Raw genomic sequence first — 24,520 nt, 5'->3', positions numbered from 1 at the left:
CCACAATGCTCTTAGCATTTTGGCATTTACAGAACCGAAGTTCATTAACGAACTATTACTAAGTCAATAGTTTTTGCTCTTGAATAATTGCAGTGTCAGAATGTTAGCTGTAGACACCACAGACTTACAGAGATTCTCTGTTGACCTTTAATCCTCTGGCATCATCTCTAATGCCTGACTAATGATCTGTTTAGGAGTGTGGACCCACACTTAGGAATGTTTCTGTTGTCTGCTTATGAAAGAAAAGGAAGGAACTCTCTCCTCCTCATCCACCCTCACTTGTTTTTCTCTCTGTCTTCCAGCTGGTCGGCGGCCAGTTTGACCTGGAGATGAACTTCATCATCCAGGAACCGGAGAGCATTGTGTGCATGGTCGAGCTGTTGGACAAGTGTGAGCCCAACTGTCAGGCTGAGATCTGGAGCATTTTCACCGCCATCCTCAAGAAGAGTGTCCGCAACCTGCAGGCGTGCACTGAAGAGGGGCTTATTCAGCTTGTGCTCCAGCGTATATCCACCATTGACAGCATGATCGCAGGTGCTGAAAACAGTCCTTCATTGAAACAAGTCTTTGTCTTTCCATGAGTTTTTAAAGGTTAAAGGCAATTGGCTTGTGTAGCAGTTGCAGCATGCTATTCAGCTGCAAAGGCTGCAGATGTTTGCTTAACAAAACAATGAATCTTCCCCATCTGGAGAAGAGATGTTTTGTTGCTAAGCCTTTACTGTGACCTCTGTAAGGAAGGAGAGCTGGCTAAATGATAAATTCCAACTCCACATGTGAATTGATCATTACAATTTTTTGTCCAAAATATCATAATTTCATCCTCCAGTGTTGCATACACTGGCATATTATGCTGAGGGAGGATTCAGTTGTCCTGCACAGCCTCCTTAAGTCTAAGTCTAATTTGTCTGATGCCCATCTGGAAATTAGTATGAACTAGTCCTGCAGTGTATGGTTCAGTGAACCTTTGCCAGCTAGAACAGCTCTGGCCTGGAGCATGTATGCAGTCAAGCAAGGGTGATATAGCCCAGTAGTAACTAGGCAGCTAAAAGTAATGATTATAATAACATTTACTTTAGTGTGAATGCAGTATTAGTTAAGTTAAAGAGATCTGCAATCCCCTTTACTAAAAACCAAAATGAAACCATGTAGCACAGAATTGAACAGCAAGACTTTAATATTATGTAGAAAACATCCTCTCAGATGTTACTGCCATTCATCTTTATGCTGGAAGAAGTGAATCATATTAAACGGTTAACTTCCATAAAATGCACACTAGTCTTATCTGTCACTAGGCTCATTATTAATAATGGCTAATAAGAGACTGCACAGAAGCTGGGACTCTCCCGGAGCATCCTGTCTATTTTAGGTCTCCGTTTTTAGTTACTTAGCTGCTCGAAGCGTTCGCTACACTGTAATTCTTACTGTAATACTTCCAAAACAGCTAGGATGCTGTGTAAAATGTACAGTAAAACAGAATGCAATGAACCTCAAATCTAAGAAAACCATATTTTATTTAGAAGAGAACATCGATTATTTAAACTCAGAAAATGTATCATGTTAAGACAAAAATGAGGTACTTTTGGGTTTGATGGCAGCAATATGTCTCAAAAAAGTTGGAACAAGGTCATGTTTACCACTGTGTAGCATCCTCTTTTCTTTTAACAGTAGTTTGTAAACGTGTGGGAACTGAGGACACTAGCTGCAGGACGTTTGGAAGAGAAATCCCTTATTCTTGTCTGATATAGGATTTAGTTCAACATCTCAGTCCAAACACTTGATAAGGTTTCTATGTCCTATTGAGAATAACATGTGAGTGTGAGACTTGGAAATCACTGCATTTATTTATTTATTTATTTATTTATTTATTACATTTTACACGTTTGATGAACTGTTTTGGAAATAAGGTTGTATTATATCTTGTCAGCCTGTTTTTAACCTGCCATGTTTAACGCCTGTGTTTTTTCTGTCCTCTTTGTGTGCGTGTGTCCTTGCAGACCTGCTGGTGGACATGCTGGGTGTACTTGCCAGCTACAGCATCACAGTTAAAGAGCTGAAGCTTTTCTTCAGCAAGTTGCAAGGGGAGCGAGGCCAGTGGGTGAGTCAGAGGCTCGCCACGGTGATCTGTCTTGGTTGTCTGGGGTCCGCATGAGCAATGTTCTAGCAACACCTAAACTGCTGCCATCCCACAGGCAATGCCCTCATCACACAGAAAATATAGATCATGTGAAACCAGATGACTCCTGTTCACTGGTCTTTGCACCTCTAGATTATTGATATTAGCTGCTTCTTGAGAGTACACACACAGTCCAAATTTAGGTTGCTTTTTTTCACATCGTGACCGTGCGAGCCAACACACTTATTATTTAGTATTTACACAGGGGAAGATTTTCTACAATAAATCCTGTCTGAGCAGCTGCACACAGGTATACCCACAATGAAATTAAGATTTATGATACATGTACAGAAGATAAGTTGCTTCATCCAGGGAGAATCAGTAGCACAGAAAGGATGACAGATGAAGCGAGGAAGAGAAGAAGAGTAACCCATTGATCACTGACACTAATCAAGTGAAGGAAATGGGCCAAGTTGATTTTATGCCTGTAAATTTCACCTCACACTTCCCCCTGTCAAGCAGCTTTTGCTACTGCTCCATTTTTCCCCTTTATGAATATCTGGAGCCGGATAGACCATGGGAGCTTGTGTTGTGCTAGTAAAACATGACTTTCTTTTCCTTTTGTAAAAACACTCAGTCATATTTGTATTTATACAACACAGACTATATTGCCAAAAGTATTCACTTGTTTCATGCGCACATGAACTTGAGTGAGGCAACATTCTTAATCCATAGGGTTTAATATGATGTCGGTCCACCCTTTGCAGCTATAACAGCTTCAACTCTTCTCCGAGGGTTTTCCATGAGGTTTAAGAGGATTTATGGGAAATTCTGACTGTTCTTTTAGAAGTGCATTTGTGATGTCAGACACTTACTTTGGACAGGAACACCAGCCTTGCAGTCTCAGCTCTTTTTTTTTTTTGTCCCAAAGGTGTTCTATTAGGTTGAGATCAGGACTCTGTGCAAGTTCTTCCACACCAAACTCGCTCATCCATGTCTTTATGGGCCTTGCTTTGTGCACTGGTGCGTAGTCATCTTGGTACAGAAGGGGTCATCCCCAAACTGGGAGTATGAAATTGTCCAAAATATCTTGGTATCCTGAAGCATTAAGAGTTCCTTTCACTGGAACTAAGGGGCTGAGCCTAACTCCTGAAGAACACCCTCACAAAATAATCCCCTCCACCAAACTTTACACTTTGCACAATATAGTCAGACAAGTACCGTTCTCCTTTCAACCACCAAACCCAGATTCATTCATTGGATTGCCAGACAGAGAAGGGTGGCTTGTCACTCTAGAGTCCAGTGGCACCCTACTTTACACTGCTGCATCCGACACCTGGCACTCTGCATTGCTTTTGATGATGTAAGGTTTGGATTCAGCTGCTCGCCCGTGAAAACCTATTCCATGAAGCTCTCTGCAGGCTGTTCTTGAGCTCATCTGAAGGCCACATGAAATTTGGAGGTCAGTAGTGATTGACTCTGCAAAAAGTTGTCATTTTCTGCACTTCAGCATCTGCTGACCCCACTCAGTGATTTTATGTGGCCTGCTACTTTGTGCCTGAGTTCCTGGGTTTGTAACACCTGAATTCAGTGATTTGGATGGGTGAGTGAATACTCTTAGCGATATATTGTATTTTAAATAGGCATACTGTGCCATGCATAGGGTTGAGAAAATATGAGGAAATCTGTCAGGATGTCAGTCTTTGCAGTTTTTGAGTTAGATTTAGAACAAGCAGAAGGAGCCTGCATGTGTGAAGAGCAGGTTTAAAACCAGTGTGTGCATATTTGTGTGTGTATGCTTGTTTGAACATTGATAGTATATCAGCTGCCTTAAGTAACACCCATGTGTCTGTGTTTTCTCCTCAGCCTCGTCACGCAGTGAAGCTTTTGTCAGTGCTAAAGTACATGGCTCACAGGAGCGGTCCCGACTCCTTCTTCAGCTTTCCAGGAAAAAATGCAGCTGTGAGTGTATAATGCCACAACTGTAAACACAATACAGTTTGTAGTTTTGTCTGTTTGCACTATCAGTGGCTTTTATATGAAACACTAAATTAATGATTAAAGATGTGAAATCATGAACCTAACTGAGGTAACCACAGATACAAGAGGAAAAAAAAACAAGCAAAGCCTCCGAGGAGGAATATAATGCATGAGAAGTGTTCAAGTGGAATTTATGAACAATGAGTGCACTCTAAAATTTGTGAAAAATCCTTTTTTCCCACCACCATTGAGAAATATTTTACACCAGTGTTGGGATGAAATGAAGGACTTTGCTTTTTCACCTGTTTTCCATTAAGCCAACTGTTTAGTCTTGTGTGTAATTTTTCTCTTATTGACTGCATTACACATGCTTTTTATTTTTCATACTACTTATATTTTTTATATTATATATTTTCTGATCTGCTATTAAGCATCAGGCCCCTCCCAGGGCTCCAAAGCTAATTCATTCCTGCTAAATCTTGTGAAGTGTGTAGTAATGTTGGAGCATAATCTCATGCAGTTTGATGCTAATACCGTGCTTTCTGATGTTTGCATGAAAAGCATTAATGAAGCAAAGGTCATGCATAGTGAGCTTTGAAATATTCAAATACCGTTTGTAACTTGTCTGCACATTAGTTTAGTGAAAGCCTCCTCGTTTAGCCGTTGGTATCATGGAAAGGCAGGCTGCACAGTGCCTTATTTGTCTCTGCTTAACATCTTTTAGTAGGTTTTTATTTTAAAGATGACACATCATAACACACCCTTGGTGCATATTACAGGATTGTCGATTGTGACAGCTACAGAAAAATTAAGACTTGAAAAAAGAAAAACCAAATCAACTGAATCTAGTCAGTTATCTGCCTAATTATTATAATCTACTTTGGCTGTGAGTGGCACGCTCCAGCTTTAGTTTCTATTACACTGAAACTTTACAAAAGCATTGTTTATAGAAGCATTGCTTTTTGCATCATTACCACATACATGAAAAATTGCATTGCTGTTTTTTCCCCCCTCTTCCTGCCACAAGATATTTTGTGGCACGTCAATGCGATCACCTTGGGAGTTTTTTCTCTCTCTCATATTTGAATATGTCACAGTTGTTCCTCGATTGATAATCGCTACTAAACTTTGGAGCTAAATGCGTCATAATCAGTGTTTTTAAATACATGGACGCAGGCTAAATTAAAACATGAAGCTAAACGAACCTTTCATTATGTCTAATGCACATAGATGTGTTTAAATCTGTTCCTCGGTACTTCATTAGTCTACTCACACCTTTAACATACTGCATGTTTGTGTGTGGTTTCCTGCTTGTGTGTGTGTAACCCTCTGCTGAGATGATGACACATGTACAGATGCAGCACGCCGCCTTGTGAGCTGTGGTTTCATTTTTTTCTTTTTTACCTAAATGCTGCTATTACGTGTCTGTGCTTTTCTACAGCGTGCTGTGTACAGTGCACATACCTCTGCTAATGAAACAGTAAGACAGGAATGTGATTTAGAGTAAATGTTTTCCAGCTGTTCTTCACTCTTGTTTTGTTTTTGTGGGGTTTCAGACTGACCTACTGCACTACTGAACAGTGTTAGTTAATATTTGAAGGCTCATTTCATTCCACAGTTGGGATCCTACATCACAGTGTCTGATGCTTTTTGTTTTTTCTTCTGTTTGTTTTCCCATAACAGGCAATAGCTCTGCCCCCCATAGCAAAATGGCCATATCAGAATGGGTTTACATTCCACACGTGGATCCGCATGGATCCACTCAACAACATCAATGTAGACAAAGACAAGCCTTACCTGTACTGGTAGGTACACGAGAATTTTCGAAACATTAAGGAGTGAACATAAACCTTTGCTCTTTGCCATTTAAATGTTAATTTTGTTTGAACGTGGCACAAATGGAACGCAGGAGTGCCAACTTCGCCTTTAGGACATAGTTTAGACACAAAGAAAACTGCACGAAAGGTGAGCGTGTCAATTTTCCCACCAAGATGATTTATTTTGAAACCCACTCCCTCCAGCCTCAAAGGTTGTTTTTCCCCGTGTCATCATACTTTGTTTAATCTCTGAGGAACAAGTAAAACAAACCCTCTGAACATTTTATTTTCAACCAACATTCATTTCTGCCAAAATCTCATTTATTCAGTAGGGGTCTGCTTAAGCCGCTGTGAAAACGGTAAGCAAACCGGGCAGCCAACGAGCTGTTTGAGAGAATCCTTAATAAAAACTCCCCCCTTCAGTCTGGTGCCCTTTTAACAAGAGAGATATTCACTAAATCACATGAAGGGGCCCCATCTCTCTGGGACACTGAGAAGGATGGGAAGACTTAGTGAGGATCAGAAATGATTGGGTTTTTTATGCTTTAAAAATTCCCTTGAAAATGTTTTTTTAATGTTTTTTTTTTTAAACTGTTATTCACGCTGCCACTAAAAGGTACAGTAGTTGGTATGAAACTGTGCAGCATCATTTCCAAAGTAAAGTTACATGTTTGTATTTCCCCTTCGTTTTGTTTCAGTTTCCGTACCAGCAAAGGCATGGGTTACTCGGCACACTTTGTGGGCGGCTGTTTGATAGTGACCTCATTAAAATCGAAGGGCAAAGGATTCCAGCACTGTGTAAAGTATGACTTCAAACCGCAGAAGGTACGAAAGGAATGAAAACGAAGCTAAATACAGTGTTTTGTACCCAAATATTCAAACACATGAAAAGGCAAATCCTTGTAAATAGATCACAGAAATCATATGTCAGCGCACACATAATCAGTCACATCTATACACCCAAATACACATTTGCACACACGATAAATCTAGCCCTTCCTTTAAAAATGAGCTGCCACATCTTACCTGACTCTGGGGAGAAGCAAAACTAGAAGATGGAGGAAGGAGGGCAGTGGGAGAGAAGGATTATCCAGGGCTCTGTTCCTTCCACACAAAGCACGCATTGAAAACTGTTAGTTTCAGAAACCGTGGTCTGCGAGCAATTTGAAAGTTTCTGGGTTTTTTTGTTTTTTTCCCCCTGGAGCTTGAAGGAGTCATCTTACTTCACCAAACCCCAAGAGGACTCATTTTAGTTGATTTTTACATGGTTATAATGCTTGTTCTCTCACATAATAAACTATTTATTATTTTACTGGTTGCAAAGCTGAAGTAAAACTAGAAGCAAACATTAAGCAGAAGGTGGGATCATAGCTGAGGGCAGTGAGTCATGAAACGTGACTGAATTACAGTGATAGAGGACACTGACTTGCTGATAACATGATGTGTGTGCGTGTGTTGGTCTGATTGATGCACTTCCATTGTGTGAAAGTGTGCTTGTTCTGGTCGTTGCAGTGGTACATGGTGACTCTAGTTCATATCTACAACCGCTGGAAAAACAGTGAAATCGCCTGCTTTGTGAACGGTGAACTGGTTTCCTTTGGAGACATTGCCTGGTTTGTCAACACCAGTGACGTAAGTAGCAACAGTTTAATAGTATGTTTGTTTTTTCTCTTTTTCTCAAAAGCAGGACAGGAGTTGGTGCTACTAACAGCTCCTGTAATATTTAATGTCTGCACAGATTCACAGAGAATTAAAGGAAGAGTGTGAGATTTGGGGAGAAATGTTTTGCTTTTCATGTAGTGCTATTTAGTTTTTTGCTAAAATGCATTTAAGTATTCACTTAAATAAGCCATTTCTGTGTTTGCAAATCATTATTACTTATTACATGAACCCTTTGGTAAAATGTAGGCATTGATTGTAGCATGTGGGGGTTAGACATATAGGTGCTTTAACAGGTTTTCTGTTTAAATATCAGTTTTGTCACTCAAAACCAAACAAATAACACCCCGACTATCTTGCCTGATTTTACGCACATCCATTCACAGTCCTTGCTTTCAGAGGGCTTTCCTTGCCCTCCATCTGTGAAGCATGGAAAATGCAGTGTAAAATGATTAAATGATGGCCGTGTTCACTTCACACTTCAGAACTCTGTCACAGTCCACAGGATTGCTTTCTGTCATGCTGAGATAAAAGATTGTAACATTACATTATGTTTGGAATTATTGTGCCATCACAGTGTAATGTAATCCTGTAGATGTGGCAGAAAGCAAATTGGCTTCTTGAAGGAGACGTGATCTTATCATTCTTAATATTTCTGCTCTAAAGCTAGAGTTAACATCAGTGTGTCTTTCCCTGCCGTTCTCTCTTAATTTTTTCTTTCTTTCCCTTTTTGGTTTTGTTTACCCACCCCCATCTGTCGTCACCCCTTATTTCCTTCCTCGCGTCATACCCCTTTTGTTTTTCTCCTTTTGTCTATTTTTGTTTTTTCCTTTTGGTGCTCTCGTAATTCCTTCCTCCCTTCCTGCTTCCTCCCTTTGCAGACATTTGACAAGTGTTTCCTGGGATCGTCTGAGACGGCAGATATCAACCGTGTGTTCTGCGGACAGATGGGGGCAGTGTACCTGTTTGGAGAAGCTCTCAGCGCTGCTCAGATCCTTGCTATCTATCAGCTGGGTCCGGGCTACCAGGTTGGAAAGCATGAAACTGTATTTTATTTACAGCAGAACATGGAAAAGAATATCAAATGTTTAAACTGACACGTGTTACTATTTTTTTTTGAAAAATCTCAAAAAAGTTTGGACATGTGCAACTCTAGAGGAACATTTTTGCTACTAATTAGATTAATTGTAAAAAGTTCAGTAACATGATTGGTTATAATAATGAGCATCTTAGAGAGGAAAAAATATATACTGGCATGACTTCTCTGCTTTTGTCAACATTTTAAACATTCAGGAATTAAGAAGGGCAATTTTAGTACCTTTGCAGGTTGTTTACTTTACTTTCTTGGATTCTATGACATCCCTGCGTTATGTTTTTCATTTCCTCGTGTGTAAAATGTTTTCAGTGGGTGGCAGCTCTGCACTGGAGGCAACACCTGGAATCTTATTTTTGGAGCTATGCTTGCTTTTTAACTGCATGGATTTTGCGCCACAACAGGACAATTTCACATTTAGAAAAATCATCCAAGTCCATATTAAATGAACAGCAGTGGTGTTTTTTGGATCATAGCCAGTAATCATAGATGCTTACAGAGATTTCAATATATTATCAAAGTCCTTTACTGTGTTGTAATCTGAAAATACTTTGGTATACAAGTTAAGAAACATTCATTTATATTGATGAGCTAGTTACCTCTGGGAGGTTATGCTTTTGGTAGGGGTTACATGCATGTGTCTGTAAACACGATAGCTCGAAAAGATTTAAATAATAGTCTGATAAAATTTTATCGGGGTGTAGAGTGAGGTCATGTTAATAATTCATTACAGTTTGGCTTACATTCACTAAGGTCTTCAAGGTCAATGAAATAATTTATTGGTTGAAAATGGACTAAAAGCCTTAAAACTTATAAACAATGGTTCTTACTATTATCCTCAGTGTGGTATGTGTTGCAGTATGCATGTATGTATAAAGATTTAAAATATCACGTCAAATGTACTACCTGGACATAAAGTATGTTTTAAAAAGAAGAAAGAAGGTAGCTGAATGAATACAAACTACAGTATTATTCCCTTAAAAGTAAGAGCTGACCAGTGAGTGAGCTGCTCATGGATGTTTGTGCTCTGAGTGCGTCTTGTTGTCCTTGCAATCTTTGAGCAGTGGATCTGTCTCAGTCTTTACTAATGAACCTAATTAGTTCATGCTCCAACAGGTCTGTTTTTAAGACTCCACAACTGGGATCAAATTAAAAATAGGCATATAGTCTTTCAAAAGCAAGATCTCTCTGTTTAAACATGCAATGTCTTGTGTTTGAAGTATTGTTTCATTTGCAGATGATTGCATTGATTCAGTATTTGTAACTGGCCTTTTTGTTTGGTTACCAGGGTTGCAGAAAGACACTTAAGAGAACGATGCAGAGACTGTCTAATGTAATTTTTTACTAAACACTTTTTGCCCTTTTCTTTGTCTTCTTGCTCAGGGCACATTCAAGTACAAGGCTGAGAGTGACTTGTTGTTCGCTGAGCATCATAAGACCTTACTGTATGACGGCAAGCTGTCTTCTAGTATTGCCTTCACTTACAATCCCCGAGCCACAGACGCCCAGCTCTGCCTCGAGTCCTCCCCGAAGGACAACGTCTCCATTTTTGTCCACTCACCCCATGCGCTCATGCTGCAGGTAATTACACCCTCACAGTTAACACTTAGTGCGTCTATCATATTATAGCCATCCATTGGAGTTGGTATTTATAGCATTGCTTTAACCTTAAGCCACCATACAGCACCAACATTAAAGCAGTTTCACTGCCTAAATCCATTCAGCACCTGTACACCTGCTCCCCCTCCCACTGTTCCATATGTACCACTCTTTACTCTCTTTCTTCCCACACGGTAATGAAAGTGGCCCAGTTGGCATCTTTTCATTTTAATAGCCTCATTAGGGCAGAGGAGCGAATGTGTTGAGCCAGCCAGACAGACTGCTGCAGCTGCTGAAAAATGCCATCCTGGTGCTCTAATTATAAAATTGGCTTTCTCTGGGAGATTTAGTTTGGAACTACATTTGAGTAGTTGTGCATTTTTCTTCTGTAGCTGTATATGGTGTTAGTGCATGGACATTTTCCAAATTCTGCCATAGTCATGTACGTACCCACAAATATGCTCAGAGAAATGTGCACCACACGTGTAAAACTGTTTCTTCAATCATGTTGAGTTTTCTCCTCTCGAGCGCTAATTGAGTTTTTCTCTCATGCCCTCTCATCAAAGAAAGTACTTTGTTTCCTCTGTGGGGGAGGCCTTTGCCGCCACATAAACATACGCTCCCCCCACCACACAAACACACTCGGTGTGAAATATGAATGAATGTGTGACCTATATTTGCAGCTTTGGTATTCCATGCTCAAAAATTCCAATCCTATAGAAGAAGGCGGGAAAAATTCTCAAAATTTCAGTTTGTTTTTCTCATCCATTAGTTGTGTCTACCCTCTCAAACACTGCGCAACATCCATATAAATTTGGGGGGAAATATTATAAAACATTACAGTAAATAAGAGGAAATATCAAAACTATGGTTTGAGGTTAGGAGGTAAGCAGGCAGCAACAGTCAAAGATTCAAATGAGGGCTCTTATGTTATGCTGTGGCAATAAAACCCCCAAAGTAGTTACATATCCCTGTAATTATCAGAAGAAAAGAACATCTGTGTGACCCTGTGCTGATTACATGTGTAACGTGGCTATATGTGTGTGTGTTTCTGTAGGATGTGAAAGCTGTGGTGACTCACTCAGTCCAGAGCGGCATACACTCTATCGGTGGTGTGCAGGTCCTCTTCCCACTGTTTGCACAGCTGGATTACTGCCAGCCTTCCAGCAACGAGCTGGACACCTCTGTCTGGTAATTCCACTTACGTGCACTACAGTAGTAAGCCGAGCAGTGAATAATCAGCAGGCTTTTGTTCATTTGTCATTAAGACCACTCAGGTTGTAACACACATGGTGTTTTATTAGGGCTGTTACGTGCAGAGTAACAGTGAATCAATATTGTACTATTATTTCTCAACGACTCTAGAATTGAATGGTCTAAATAGTGTACGCTGCTTGTTAAATTAAAAGTTTACTCTCAGATTATTTCATCCTTACTAAATGTTTAGTTCAATACATGCGTTGCTTTGTTTATTACTTCTAAATTGCATTGTGGATGTTTTTGCAGTCCTCAAGGTGATGCTAGGTTGAAACTGTTACCCCAGCACAAAGGAGACACACAACCTCATTCAATCACATTTCCTGTATGATGTGTTCTTGACAGTCTGGGCTTTGTCAGCAGCTTACATAGACTGTCACTGTCTGACTTGTAGTCTGTCCTTCTCTTTGTCACTGTTTGTCTTTCTGTCTGTGGCTCTTAGCTGCACTTTGCTGTCCTTTGTGATGGAGCTCTTGAAGAACTCAGTGGCTATGCAAGAGCAGGTCTTGGCCTGCAAAGGCTTCCTCGTCATTGGCTATACTTTGGAAAAGGTGAGTAAACTGGCTTAACTGACAAGAAGACAGTTTTCCTGTCCTGGTAATGATCCCAGCACAGCTGTAACCCTAATATTCATTCATCTCCAATGCTAATACACTAACACAGGCACACATTTACACTTACTATACTCTTCCTTTGGCTTTGCTTGGAAGTCACTCTTATGAGTCTGTTAGGCAGACTATTTCCCTTCATCACTTTGCCGTCTCTTTACTGTTGTACTTCTTATGGATTTTTTTCCCTCCCTCACCTCCATTTGTGTCACTTTGTGCCTTCTTGTCTCTCTCTCTGCGCCAGTCTTCCAAGGTTCATGTGACGAGGCCCATCCTGGACATTGTACTGGCCTTTTCCAGATACCTTAGCAACTTGCAGAATGGGATCTTGCTGCTCAAGCAGCTGTGTGATCACATTCTGTTCAACCCTGCCATCTGGATCCATGCCCCTGCCAAGGTAACACACAGGGCTACATTATTTTTTGGTTACGTTTAAAAAGATGTAGAAATGAATTTGTACTGCACACAAATTTGCCCCTCTGTGCTTTTGCCCTAGTTCAAGGTTATCCCTCCACCTGTAACTGCCATTAAAACCAGAATGTCTCAGTTAAACCCTTAGGAGCTTTCCAAGCATCCAGCTGCCTCTCAAAGGAACAAAAAGCAAGGACACAGTAAAACAGGACTCGACCCTGAGTCCATGCACATTTAAATTTCATTTGCTTTTATAACCTGTGCAGGTGCAGTTGACACTCTACACCTACCTGGCAACAGAGTTCATCAGCACAGTGACCATTTACAACGCTGTTCGCAGGGTGGGCACTGTGCTTCAGATCATGCATACACTAAAATTCTACTACTGGGTTGTCAACCCTCAGGACCGCAGTGGAATCGTACCCAAAGGCCTAGGTGAGCCTACACACAAAATGCAAAAATATGCAGCAATTACCACATAATCACACCCCTGATTAAACTTTCACATGCACATGTGCACAAAAACACAGATTCACACATACAAACACACTCACACTGTATGCAAGTCCTTTCAAGTGATATAGAACTTTTACAAAATAAAAAGGATCATCTTGTAGTTTCATGCCTTTCTTTTGTTAACCACGCTAAACAGCCATTGAACTCTTTGGGTTTTCAGAAGGTCCAAGGCCAAATCAGAAGGAGATACTCTCTTTGCGAGCCTTTCTGCTGCTGTTTGTCAAGCAGCTCATAATGAAGGTAAGCTCATGCCTCTTCCTCAGGCATGTGTTGTAACTCGGCATGCACTTCTCTTGTCCTTAGGATGATTAGAACCTTTAACCTTTGATCTGTCTGTTGGTAAATAAATGTATTATATTTGCTATATCTGACTTTTTTTTCATTATATTGTAATGCATACATTACACTTGGCGTGGGATTTCTATATCATTAAAAGTTTCATCATTATCTCATTTTTCCATGTTGGTGAACTAAGCAGTGCGTACTTTGTATTTTTAGGGTTTACGGGGTTAAAAATGTTGTTTCTTAGTCACCTCTTTTTCCAGTCTTGCGTTGTTAAAACAATCTGCGCATTTTGCATTTTAGGATCATGGAGTGAAGGAAGATGAGCTACAGAGTATCCTCAGCTACCTCCTAACCATGCATGAGGTAGGCATAGACCGGCAGAGAGAGAGACCTCACCACCAGATGGCAACACAGTACCGCTACACTGCATTTAGTGTGTCTCACCATGTGATGTGAAGAGCATGAGCAAACACTTCCTGCTTCTAAACGCTGCATTACTGGTTCTTGTTATTCTTCCAAGTCTGCCAGTTTGAGGTCCTGACAGAAGTGGGGTTGTTTACAGTGAAGTGATGCATAGCAAATGAATCATTCAGATCAGTCAGTAACGCAGTGAACCTAAATGGTGTTTACAGCACTGTCTGGAAAAGCCACCATCATGCAGCAGCCATACATTGCACAGCCTGTATGTAGTAATTCTTTAGTTCAGACGCTTGTGATGTATTCCATGTATTATTGCTGCTACTGCCACTGCTGTACAAGGCAGAAATATAAATATCAATTAGTGACTAGACATATATTTGCTTTTAGCTTAGATTTAAATACACAGTTCACTGTAAGCCCCTCATAATTTAGATATCATTGATAAAGCTGGCTCGTTTCCCACTGTCCTTTTTTAATACTACAATAGCTTCAGTCTCCTTCCTTTATGTTCCTCAGGACGACAATCTCATGGATGTGCTGCAGCTGCTGGTCGCTCTCATGTCTGAGCATCCTGGATCCATGATTCAGGCCTTTGACCAGCGGAATGGGATTCGGTAAAGATCGACTTTTATATCCATATTCATGAGCTCCTTTACAAACGGTGTGAATGGTTCCAGTTGAATTTCTTAGTTTCAGCCCTAAGATATAAGAATTGAATATGCATGTATTCATTAAAAAAGCTTTTAATGTATAAATATGCGTTTCTTTTTGTTAACGCTTAACTGTTAACTGTTTTCTGTTTTTCGTCCCACAGTGTGATTTACAAGCTTTTGGCCGCCAAAAATGAGGGAATAAGAGTCCAAGCACTCAAAGTTTTGGGCTACTTTCTGAAACACTTGTCACCAAAGTAAGTACTTTATTAGAAGTCTTTGTTCATACAAGAACACATTTTTTACTTTTAAGTGACGAAACAACAGAAAGCCAACACTGGCAGATTTTTTTTTTTTTTAATAGAGTAGACTCTGCACTATCACTGCATACAAGCTGGATCTGCTGTCTCTAACCACGTGCCGTTTCTCTGCACTGCACTGTGAAATAAAAAGGGGGGAAAAGGGCTCTTCAAAAATTTTGCAAACGAGAGGAAAAAAGTCCTTAACCTTGTTAATTTAAGAGTTTTATTTAGATGCTAACTGGATATTTTCTTAACAGTTTTGTTAGTTCTTTATATTCTAAAAATTCAGTGCATTTTCTCATTATCCTGATTTTTAACTGTATTATAGCTAAAACTCATTTTTAAAAGGATTCTTGTTAACATTTAATTTGTATTAGCCCACATGCTGACAGAACACACTAAAATAACTTAGTAAAATAAGAATTTAGCATGTCAGTATTGCCATTTTGGGTGATGATACTTATTATAAATTTACTTAATGAAATTCTAATGTTTTGGCTAATAATCACCATTGATACTGTGCAGCTTGTATTGATATAGGAGTTAGAGAAACAACTCTAACCATCGTCTTTGCAGCAGTTTTAAGCCTTGAAATCCACATGTGCACATCTGCAAGTAGTTCAGTTTTCGAGGCTATGATACAAAAGTAAAAGTGGGGCTGATGAATGATTAGAGATGAAAGCAACAAAGAAAGCAAAAACCCAGGCTTCGTCAGCGGGGATTCTCTTTTTCATTTCCTCCTTGTCAAATGTTAGCAAGAGCACAGCTGATTTGTACCGCTGCAGATTTCAAACAGAGGCGTGTAAAGATTTTTTTTTTTATCTTAACACGGCTCCGTTTTTTATTTTTATTAACATTTGAGCTATCACACACTCCAGATTTGCTTTTGTTATTCCTTATAGTGTAAAGAGTTTTGTTCACCATTGATTTTAATATTGATTTTAAAATTGAGATTCTGGCTGTGTGTTTCTGCAAACTGATATAGGTTTGGTTTATCATGTTTTCCAAAATAACAATTGTTTAAGCAAATACTGACGACTGCTGACCGACCTTTGACCTCTTTATCATTTCAATCAGGAGGAAAGCAGAGGTCATGCTAAGTCATGGCCTGTTCTCCCTGCTCACCGAACGCCTGATGCTTCACTCCAGCCACTTCACCATGACAATGTACAATGTGCTTTTTGAGGTCTGTATGCTGCCCATTCGCCCTCGAGGCTCGTGCTTGCAGAGTGAGAGCTTTCTATTAACAAAACACACACTAATAACCTCTGTGTTCAACCACATGGCCCATTTTTTCCCCCCCCAATATGCTGAATTTGTGCCTTATTATCTAATCTGTCTCAGTTGTTTGTACTTGAAAATGCAATAACACATTATGTTGACCACCAACAGAAATTTGATTTGTGAAATAATTTAGAAGCATGCAGATATCCCTGTGCTTTGTTTCTCTGTTATCCTTAAGACTTATGTGGACATTTATGACTTGAATCCCCCGATAGATTCTTACAGAGCAGATCTGCACTCAAGTGATCCATAAACAGCATCCGGACCCCGACTCCACTGTGAAGATTCTCAACCCACGTAAGTGCCTCCTCCGCGCCGCACCGCTCCCCTAAATCATCTGCCGCAGCATACCCTCTACATACCTACGGCTCTGTGCCGCAGGAGGATATTCCCCGTGGAACCGTGCGATCGCTATATACCGTCAAACAAATGAACGACATAAATTTTGCAGCCGGAGCGTATTTTCAGACTCCTGAACCTCAGATGTAAACCTTACACGAGGATGGTGCAAACACTTTGTGACAAATATACACTCGTCTGCTGGTTTTATTGAGCCTCGGCGTTGTTTTTCACGGGGATTATTTTACATATAAAGGAAAGATAAATGTAGTGACATGATAATAATTTATTCAGGTTATAATTGTGTTTTTAATGCATTTAGGTTTAATTAATGGTGAGTTTGGATTTTTAATGTTTTTTTTTTCTTAAATTAAATTTTTCTTGTTTTCTTTAATTGTACAATAATTAACTTTTATATAATTTTTGCTATTTTCAATGAATGTTAAAATGAAAAATATTTGCATAGCTGATAACTATTATTACTTGGCCATTATCTGTTTGCTTCACATTTGTATATTTAATTATAGGTGGGATAAACACAGCCCAGGATGGTGGCTTTGGTCACTTTTATTATTATTTTCTTTAGGCTGTTACTTACCTCGAATTTTACGTCAACTCACCAAATCTTTCCCTCTGTTGAAATCTTAAGTGTTCATTTCAAGCAAGAAAAGAAAACATCCCACTCTCTTTCATACTGGTGCTTTCATAGATGCATATGCAGCTAAAAAAAAGAAGCTTTAATCAGTCTGAAGTCCAAACACAAGCAAGGTTTACATCCAGCCAGACTTAATCTGACAAGGTCTTTGTGTAGTCACACATTGATTATCCCAGGCCTTTATTGCGTTAAAATCTCTCCTGCCCAACCATCCCGGACAGGCGGTATATATCATAGGAGCCTTGTATGGGTTTGCGAGCATATTGTATGGAACATAGACTGGTGGTCTGTTTCTCCTTTGCCGTGTATTCTCTTGATTTAATCTGTGACAAACTCCCAAAATGGCCCCCTGATTGCAGTCTTTAGTAACGTCAGAGCCAATCAAACAAACCGAGGAAGTACCGTTTCCCTCAAATTAACTCGAGGGAAAAGAACCAAGAGCAAATGGAAAAAAGAAGGGAAAAAAAAGAAAGAAAGGAACACGCCATCCCTCCATCCTCATTCCCGGTACATGCTGGGGTAATTTTCTGGCGGTAAAGGTTCAGCGACTCATAATTTGAGTGACTAAGGCGTAGAAACAACACAACTGTCTGCCGGGGCAAGGGGGCATCGGTTAGCGCCAAGGTCTGAAGAGACGAGTGAAATCCAAGCCCTACCGTCTCTCTACTCAGAGCAAATGGACACTGACATTGTCTAGATAATTCATCTAAACAGTCAGTCTCTTTGGTTTAACCGAAGCCAAGCATTTCAGAAGGGCCTGTGACTCTGGCGCTCTCATTTGAAACAATACCAAAGCCATTACAGTATGATAAAGATCAATGGCTCTGGGCTTTTTATTCTCCTCTGTTCTGTTTTTCTTACCACGGGCGCAGATTTTCAGGTGTGCACAGCTGCAAGTTCAGATAGTTTGTGACACAATGATTTGCACATGTTGAAACCAATGTATGATATAGCTGTTGATTTGCTCGGTTTCCCCTCCTGCGACCAATCCTTTTTGTATATCCAAACACGATGCTGGCTGTTTCCAAATTCAAATGTTATTTTATAAGCCTTGAAAATACTGCTTGGCTGTTATGTATTACATTACAAAATGCACAAAGCAGATGCAGTATTTTTGATATTTTCCAGCACTGGTGCTTTTTTTTTTTTTTTTTTTTTTAACTCCATAAAGCATTTTTATCTCAGACTGTAAACAGAGTGGGTTTTTTCCCTCTTCCAGAGATTCTGAAGGTAATAGCTGCTCTGCTGAAGAACTCTCCCCCCTCTCAAGAGAGCATGGAGGTGCGCAGGGTCTTTCTGTCAGACATGATCAAACTGTTCAATAACAGCCGAGAGAACCGCAGGTAAGAATCGGACCGATTCAAAGGATAGAGAAGTACATCACACGTCAGTGCACGCTGCGTTTAGGCGCCCGTGGGATTCGCCACCTCCTCATTTGCTGCCGTTTGTTTTCAGGAGCCTGCTGCAGTGCTCTGTGTGGCAGGAGTGGATGCTCTCTCTGTGCTTCATCAACCCGCAAAACAACGAGGAGCAGAAAATCACAGAGATGGTGTACGCCATCTTCCGCATCCTGCTCTACCACGCCATCAAGTATGAGTGGGGCGGCTGGCGAGTCTGGGTGGACACCCTGTCCATCACGCACTCCAAGGTCAGCTCATTATATCCCCGCACACAGAGCTCACACACAGCTTTGTTTATCCTTCTCTACAAACTTCTTCCATTTCCTCGTCTGTTTTTCTTTTTAACATCTTACCATTATCTTTCTGTAGCAAACACACTCACCGTCTTGCTGAAGTATCGTCAGCCTTGAACACTCACAACATGACTGTAACCACAAGCCTCTTCCTCCTTTTCAATTCCTGCCAAACGGAAAGCAATGATCATTCAAAGCAATCAGTTCTCCCACCCATGTTTTTACTTTCAAATGTGACACAACACAATTCATCAAATAAAAGAATCACGCAGCATTATCATCTCGCCCGGTTACTTTCAGCAGAGGCGAGTGGGGTAATTGAACCTTGCGTCCCGGTGCCCATCAGATAAAGCTATGGAAGCTATATAGTGATTGTAATTTAAAAGCTAGTTTCAGTATAAACCAATTGGAAAGAATCCCTTCAGCCTTCCCTCTCTGTGTTTATGTATAGCGTCTCTTTCTTTCACATCACACAGATAAAAATAAACTTCTGGCACGTTTTATTTCCAAAACCTGAATTCAAAATACTGCTTTAGAAATTCAGTGTTGATATCATATTGCGCTCCTCTGTTCCAGAGCAGTGAAGTAATTGAGGCTGGTGTCAGATTGTGGTCTGGGGGGTTTTTAAGCCTGGCAGATTGAAAGTTGAGTTAAAGAAGTGCTCGTGATATGAGACGCTTCACTGTAGCCTGGAGTGCCGTGACGGGTTTCATCCAACAGGGGGCACAGAAAGACTGCCAGGGAGATCAGCGGCATGTGGGCTGCTGTGTGTGTTGGATGTGGGGTGTTTTAAAACTCCCACACATCTGAACACTGAAGCACAATGATAAGGACTCAAGAAGAAGAAAATATTGGTCAGCATATTGTAGAAGAGTGTCAGTGAAATTCTGAAAAGGTAACACACGTATGCACAACAGCAGATGCTGCTGCAAGCTTGACTGGCTTGAGATATTTCAAAAAGAAATAGACTGCTGGGGAGCGTGAAAAACACTAATGCTATTATTTTAGCTGTTTTGGTTTTTTTTTACAATAGGGATAAACTCTATTTTTTTTCTTCCCCCCACAATGTGGTGTAATTGCAGCAAGATTAATGCTGTTTCTTCTTGACTGAAGTTACAGTTGTTCCTGCTGAATTTCACCCTTACAGTGCGTGAATAAACCCATGCACTTGTACAATGTGACACACACACACACAATGTGACACACACACAAACAAATACACAGAGGGCCGGGGACTGCCTCTGAATCGAACTTGCAGCAGGTCCCACCAAGATGCATGCATCTGCTATAAAAAAAGCTAAAGAAACTCAATTGCAATTTTATTGTCCCGTTTGATAGATTTCCTGCCACCTTTGTAGCACCAAAGCTGTTTGTCACTGTTGCTATCTCCTCCCACTGCTGCAGGGCTGTGTTTGCACGCGCGATTGTAGTGCGTTTGTGCGTGCGTCCGTGCACACGCGTGCGTCTGTTGTGAGTTACCAGGCACATTTTCTTTTTGCCCTCCTTGTCTCTCGAGTTCTAGCAAGCCCTTCTCTCTGATCACATTGAATATTCATGGGAGCTGTGCGAGAACAATCAGAGAAACAAGGCCTCATAAATACAACCAGCCCACCGGGAGCCTCTTGATAAGCGCATATATGCATACTTGCACACCTCCTCTTTACAAAGACTTTTTATGATTGAGTTTGCCTTGTGTAAAACACGGTAAAATTATCAGTTTGATTTGTAGAGTGATGCTGTACTTGAAGCTGAGCATGGTCTGAAAAGTTGTCTGTGACTCGCACTGAAACTACTTTTTCTATTGATGCAGGATGGCTTTAAAAAATATTAGACATTACACACAGAGTTTTATTATCATTTACAGACTCTAATACACAGGAATTTCTGTCTAGCTATAAAAGTTTTGTTTTTAAAAATTATTTTTTTAATGTAAGTGTCGTATCTGTGATCTGAGTGTTGGCTGTTCAGATTTCTGGCTGATGGAGTGGGATGAGCAGCAGCATGTCTGCTTTTTACCTTTTTTTGTTCTTGTGTTAAATTTGTGGGTTTTTCCTGGCTCAGAGTGGGTGTTTGGGTGAATGATCACTGTGTACAGTAAAAGCACAGAGTCTGTTGAATTTTTACACATATCTTGTCACTCTTTTGGCTGCACGATAAAATGATAAACAAGAGGTTCCTTTGGGGCTGTCTAGAACCAGTTTGTAGGACACCAAAAATTCTTTTATGCAGTTAAAAAAAAAAAAAAGGTGGTTTGTAGATAAATTGTCTTTTTTTGTGATATCATTCATTTACATGCTAGACACCTCATCACTAGGGACAGATATTGTCACTGTGCTATTTGTGCCAGTGCTGCTTATTAATATTTTTTTCTTGATGGTTTCAATAGACATTTAATGACTTATGGCTACTTTTGACATATTGGCGAGTTTGCCGACAGCACAGCTGCTCCATAGGAAGTCAAAGAGATGACTTTGTGTTACCTTATTTAGCAGTAGTATATACATTCCCCTTTTATTTGCAGACATTAGAGATACAATGCTTACTAACAAAGGTAGCTACAAATATTGTATACCTGCTGATATTCTAATTTTCATATTTAGAGTTTGAGGAGACGATATAAGAAAAAACTATTTGCATTAAGTTGCTGTGTGTATAGTTTCCCCACACACACGTGTGTGTTTGTGTGTTCATATGTGCATTTATTCACATCAATCATTAGTGTATCTGCACGAGTGTCTCTAAGTAGACAGATGTTTCTGCAGGTGGGCACGGTGACACAACAGCCCTCCCACTCTCTGCCCACATAACCCACCCAAGGTGCCCCTCGTCCGTCTCTGCACACAAATCAGTTTGAGAACGAGGAGTTCTCCGAAAGGGAGAGATCGGGGCGTGAAGGTCCCGATGCCCTTCACACTTCCATTGCTGGTTATCGTCATCACCTGCCAGACTTTTCATCACAAAGATGGCGATAAGCAGAGAGGAGCAAAGATATCTCTGACATAATTTAATACACATTAAGGTATTAAAATTCTGCGCTCAAACCCCAAGTGTAATAATTTAGTCTGTTTGAGTTTGTCATGGGGTGCTAAACATCACAGGAATAGTAGTTCAGCAAAACAGTCTTTGCCTTCTGGGATTATTAAGATTATTAAGACACACACACACACACACTTGACTCAAGCTGTTGTTCTTGGCAAAGAGTTTAGAGAGCGATCCAGTGACGACTGGACAAAGGAAGAAAGTGAGGATCCAATGCTAGATAAAGAGCTGCGCATCAAGTGTTGTCGAGGTTATCATAGTTAACATTTTGCACATTTCCAGCATTCATATATTTAAAATATTACATATTACAAGATTTATATTGTATGAAATTAATGATAACCAAATGGTGGAGATCCAAAGTGTTTTTCTGACTTTTAGTGCAAGTTAGTGCACGCTATGGAAGGATCTTTCTACAAGCTTGTCTTGTTATGGTTGTAATAAAAAATAAAAATGAAGCCTATCTGCATTAGCCTTGATCAGCAGGGTAGGACAAAACTAAGAAAAGTTTTAACAAGAAGTGAGAAAAGAAAGTACTGTGAATAGGAGAAAAACTGCATGGAGACTTGCAGTAGCAGATGACATTGATTTTGGAGAAGGAATTGCATTTAGCAAATCGGATTACAGCCACGCTGCCCTCTCCATTTCCCCCTTGTTTTGTGGTCACTATCTATCTATCGCCAATCTAAATGGGGACTCCCAAGCTCCTACCATGGGGGTCTTCTCAAGATCAGCGCTTTGCGCCGCTCTATTACTGTAATAGGTTGTCGTTTTTATTCAGAACTTGTGAAAACTCTGCAAAAATTTCCTTTCTTTTTTAGAAGTGCAGTTAAGAATATTTAAATAGTAATAATAAAGAAAATGTCCAAGTATTATTGTGTACAAAAAACACAAAGTTGTCCAAGTTGGGTTTTGTTTGTGTTCGAGTCTTGAGGCATTTCAGATCTTTTTCTAGGATCTGGCTGTGCTGCATCCACTTAATTCCATGTTACCTGTCACATTAGAAAAGCCCACCATGTTTTTGTACATTACCATAGCATTTTTCCATAACCCACTGAGGCCAGACCGAGTCTTGGAATAGAATGAAATTAGATTAGATCAGCGCTGATGTCCTAGCCACCCAAGGCAGTTTCTATATTTTGTAGCGAAGCTAAACGCTCTTTCAAAAACCACAGAGACATATACTACCTCTGTCTAATGGTAACTGGATCTGTTACAGAGCCCCATTTAAGGCCGGCATACATCATCTTAATGTACAGACTGCATCCTGAATCTATGACGTTATGTGCTGAGCTGCTTGCCTACATAATTTCCATAGCGGTGCACTCTGAATGCAGCCTTTTAATTGCTAAAAATGCTAAATGTCAAATTAAGCTCAAACTAATGGGGTAGAAGGTCTTGCTGTGTGATCAGTGGGAAAGCGGGAGGAAGGAAGAAAGAAAGAGGCAGACTGCTGGTGCATTTAGAACAGGCTGTGCACTCAGAAAACAGCTATGGATTACCAATCACTGCTTCCCACTACAGAAGATTAATGAGCACCCATGTAGCAGGCTAATTTAGAACAATAACGCCTAATTAATTACAAATAATCAGCTTCTTTCTCCCCCTTTCCTTTCTTCCACTCTCAATGACTCTCTTTCTCCTTTTGCAATTTCTTATTTTTTTTCCTTCCTTTTCATCTCCAGCGTTCCCATTTTCTTTGTTTAGATCTCACTCTCTCTCTTTCTCTCTCCTCCTATCCAAATAGCCTCAGGTAAAAAAGCAGCAAAGTGGGTCTAGTTTCACTCACACAGCAGACCCCCCCCCCTACAACCCATCTTTGACTTTCTGTCCTCCAATCCCAGTGATTAATGCAGGGTCTTAAATTAGGCGTGGGAGGATTTGCCGATGCTGGACACGCACTCAGCGCAGCTAGGAGACACACACTAATAGTGTCTACCGCTAATCTATGACTGCTTACATGGATGGGCTCTTCCTCAAATGCCACTGCAGACTATTGTCGTTATAGACTAGCAGTCTAGTATACCTATATCAGATGGTAAGAAGACTGATAGAGGTTAATAGGCCGTGGGCAGCTGCATGTAAGAGAGGGAGAGAGAAAGTTTTAAATATGCCACAGTTAGCCACAAATGGTCCCAGTTTTCAAATATTATAAGAAGCACACAACAAACAGGCAGTTTGAGGATATCGTGCTTCCATAATTTGGGGTTTGCTGTTTGTTGGGACACGAGGAAATAAGCAGAAAATGGATACAGTGGATAAGTGGCTGGATGGTTTTTATGTTAATTTACGCTTTTTTCCAGACTTACTGAGATGTTTAGATTTCCTATAGGACAGATGTTTCTAAATTCTTTTACAGAAGTATCCCCCCCTCCCTTTTTAAAAAAAAATAAAATAAAATGTTTAAATCCATGTAAAATGCCTGATTTGAAGTCTCCAAACACTTTGGCTGCAGCTGTGTTGGCGTTTTTGGGCTAAAAGCAACCAAATTTAGGTAACTAAAAGTGTGGCTGTGGCTCAGAAGCACATTATCGACTAATTGGAAGGCCGGTGATTTGATCTCTGGCTGCTACAGTCTATATTTCAGAGTATCCTTGGGCAAGATACAGAACCCCAGTTTGCTCCCAATGGCTTCATCTGAGTGTGAATGTTAAATGCACAAAAAGAGCTTGTGTGAATGTGTGTGAATGAAACATGTTGTATAAAGTGCTCCGAGTGCTCAAGTAGAATAGAAAAGCAATATAATGAGGCCCAGTTCATTTAGCATATTTGGGTGAAAGGGAAGTGATATCAGGTTAGC

General features: G+C 40.2%; 1 protein-coding gene across 4 annotated transcripts in view; it reads left to right on the top strand.

The window, feature by feature from the left end:
• Nucleotides 1-24,520, top strand: part of lrba (LPS-responsive vesicle trafficking, beach and anchor containing) — a 176,289-nt gene that overhangs the window by 26,874 nt on the left and 124,895 nt on the right. For all 4 annotated transcript variants that reach the window (XM_013909267.1, XM_013909269.1, XM_013909268.1 and 1 more), the window contains exons 2-21: nucleotides 303-534; nucleotides 1,995-2,095; nucleotides 3,980-4,075; nucleotides 5,777-5,898; nucleotides 6,609-6,735; nucleotides 7,423-7,542; nucleotides 8,451-8,597; nucleotides 10,046-10,243; nucleotides 11,319-11,452; nucleotides 11,961-12,069; nucleotides 12,371-12,523; nucleotides 12,804-12,972; nucleotides 13,214-13,293; nucleotides 13,639-13,701; nucleotides 14,275-14,372; nucleotides 14,573-14,665; nucleotides 15,788-15,896; nucleotides 16,210-16,291; nucleotides 18,208-18,331; nucleotides 18,444-18,636. In XM_013909267.1, the coding sequence (XP_013764721.1) occupies nucleotides 303-534; nucleotides 1,995-2,095; nucleotides 3,980-4,075; nucleotides 5,777-5,898; nucleotides 6,609-6,735; nucleotides 7,423-7,542; nucleotides 8,451-8,597; nucleotides 10,046-10,243; nucleotides 11,319-11,452; nucleotides 11,961-12,069; nucleotides 12,371-12,523; nucleotides 12,804-12,972; nucleotides 13,214-13,293; nucleotides 13,639-13,701; nucleotides 14,275-14,372; nucleotides 14,573-14,665; nucleotides 15,788-15,896; nucleotides 16,210-16,291; nucleotides 18,208-18,331; nucleotides 18,444-18,636 (2,550 nt within the window). The remainder of the gene's footprint in view (nucleotides 1-302; nucleotides 535-1,994; nucleotides 2,096-3,979; nucleotides 4,076-5,776; nucleotides 5,899-6,608; nucleotides 6,736-7,422; nucleotides 7,543-8,450; nucleotides 8,598-10,045; nucleotides 10,244-11,318; nucleotides 11,453-11,960; nucleotides 12,070-12,370; nucleotides 12,524-12,803; nucleotides 12,973-13,213; nucleotides 13,294-13,638; nucleotides 13,702-14,274; nucleotides 14,373-14,572; nucleotides 14,666-15,787; nucleotides 15,897-16,209; nucleotides 16,292-18,207; nucleotides 18,332-18,443; nucleotides 18,637-24,520) is intronic.

This window comes from Pundamilia nyererei, unplaced genomic scaffold, assembly GCF_000239375.1.
Source record: "Pundamilia nyererei isolate P.nyererei 1_Seehausen unplaced genomic scaffold, PunNye1.0 scaffold00022, whole genome shotgun sequence".
In the NCBI taxonomy this organism is placed as follows: domain Eukaryota; kingdom Metazoa; phylum Chordata; class Actinopteri; order Cichliformes; family Cichlidae; genus Pundamilia; species Pundamilia nyererei.
The sequence above is the reverse complement of the archived record's forward strand: the minus strand, read 5'-3'. Positions and strand labels throughout refer to the sequence as shown.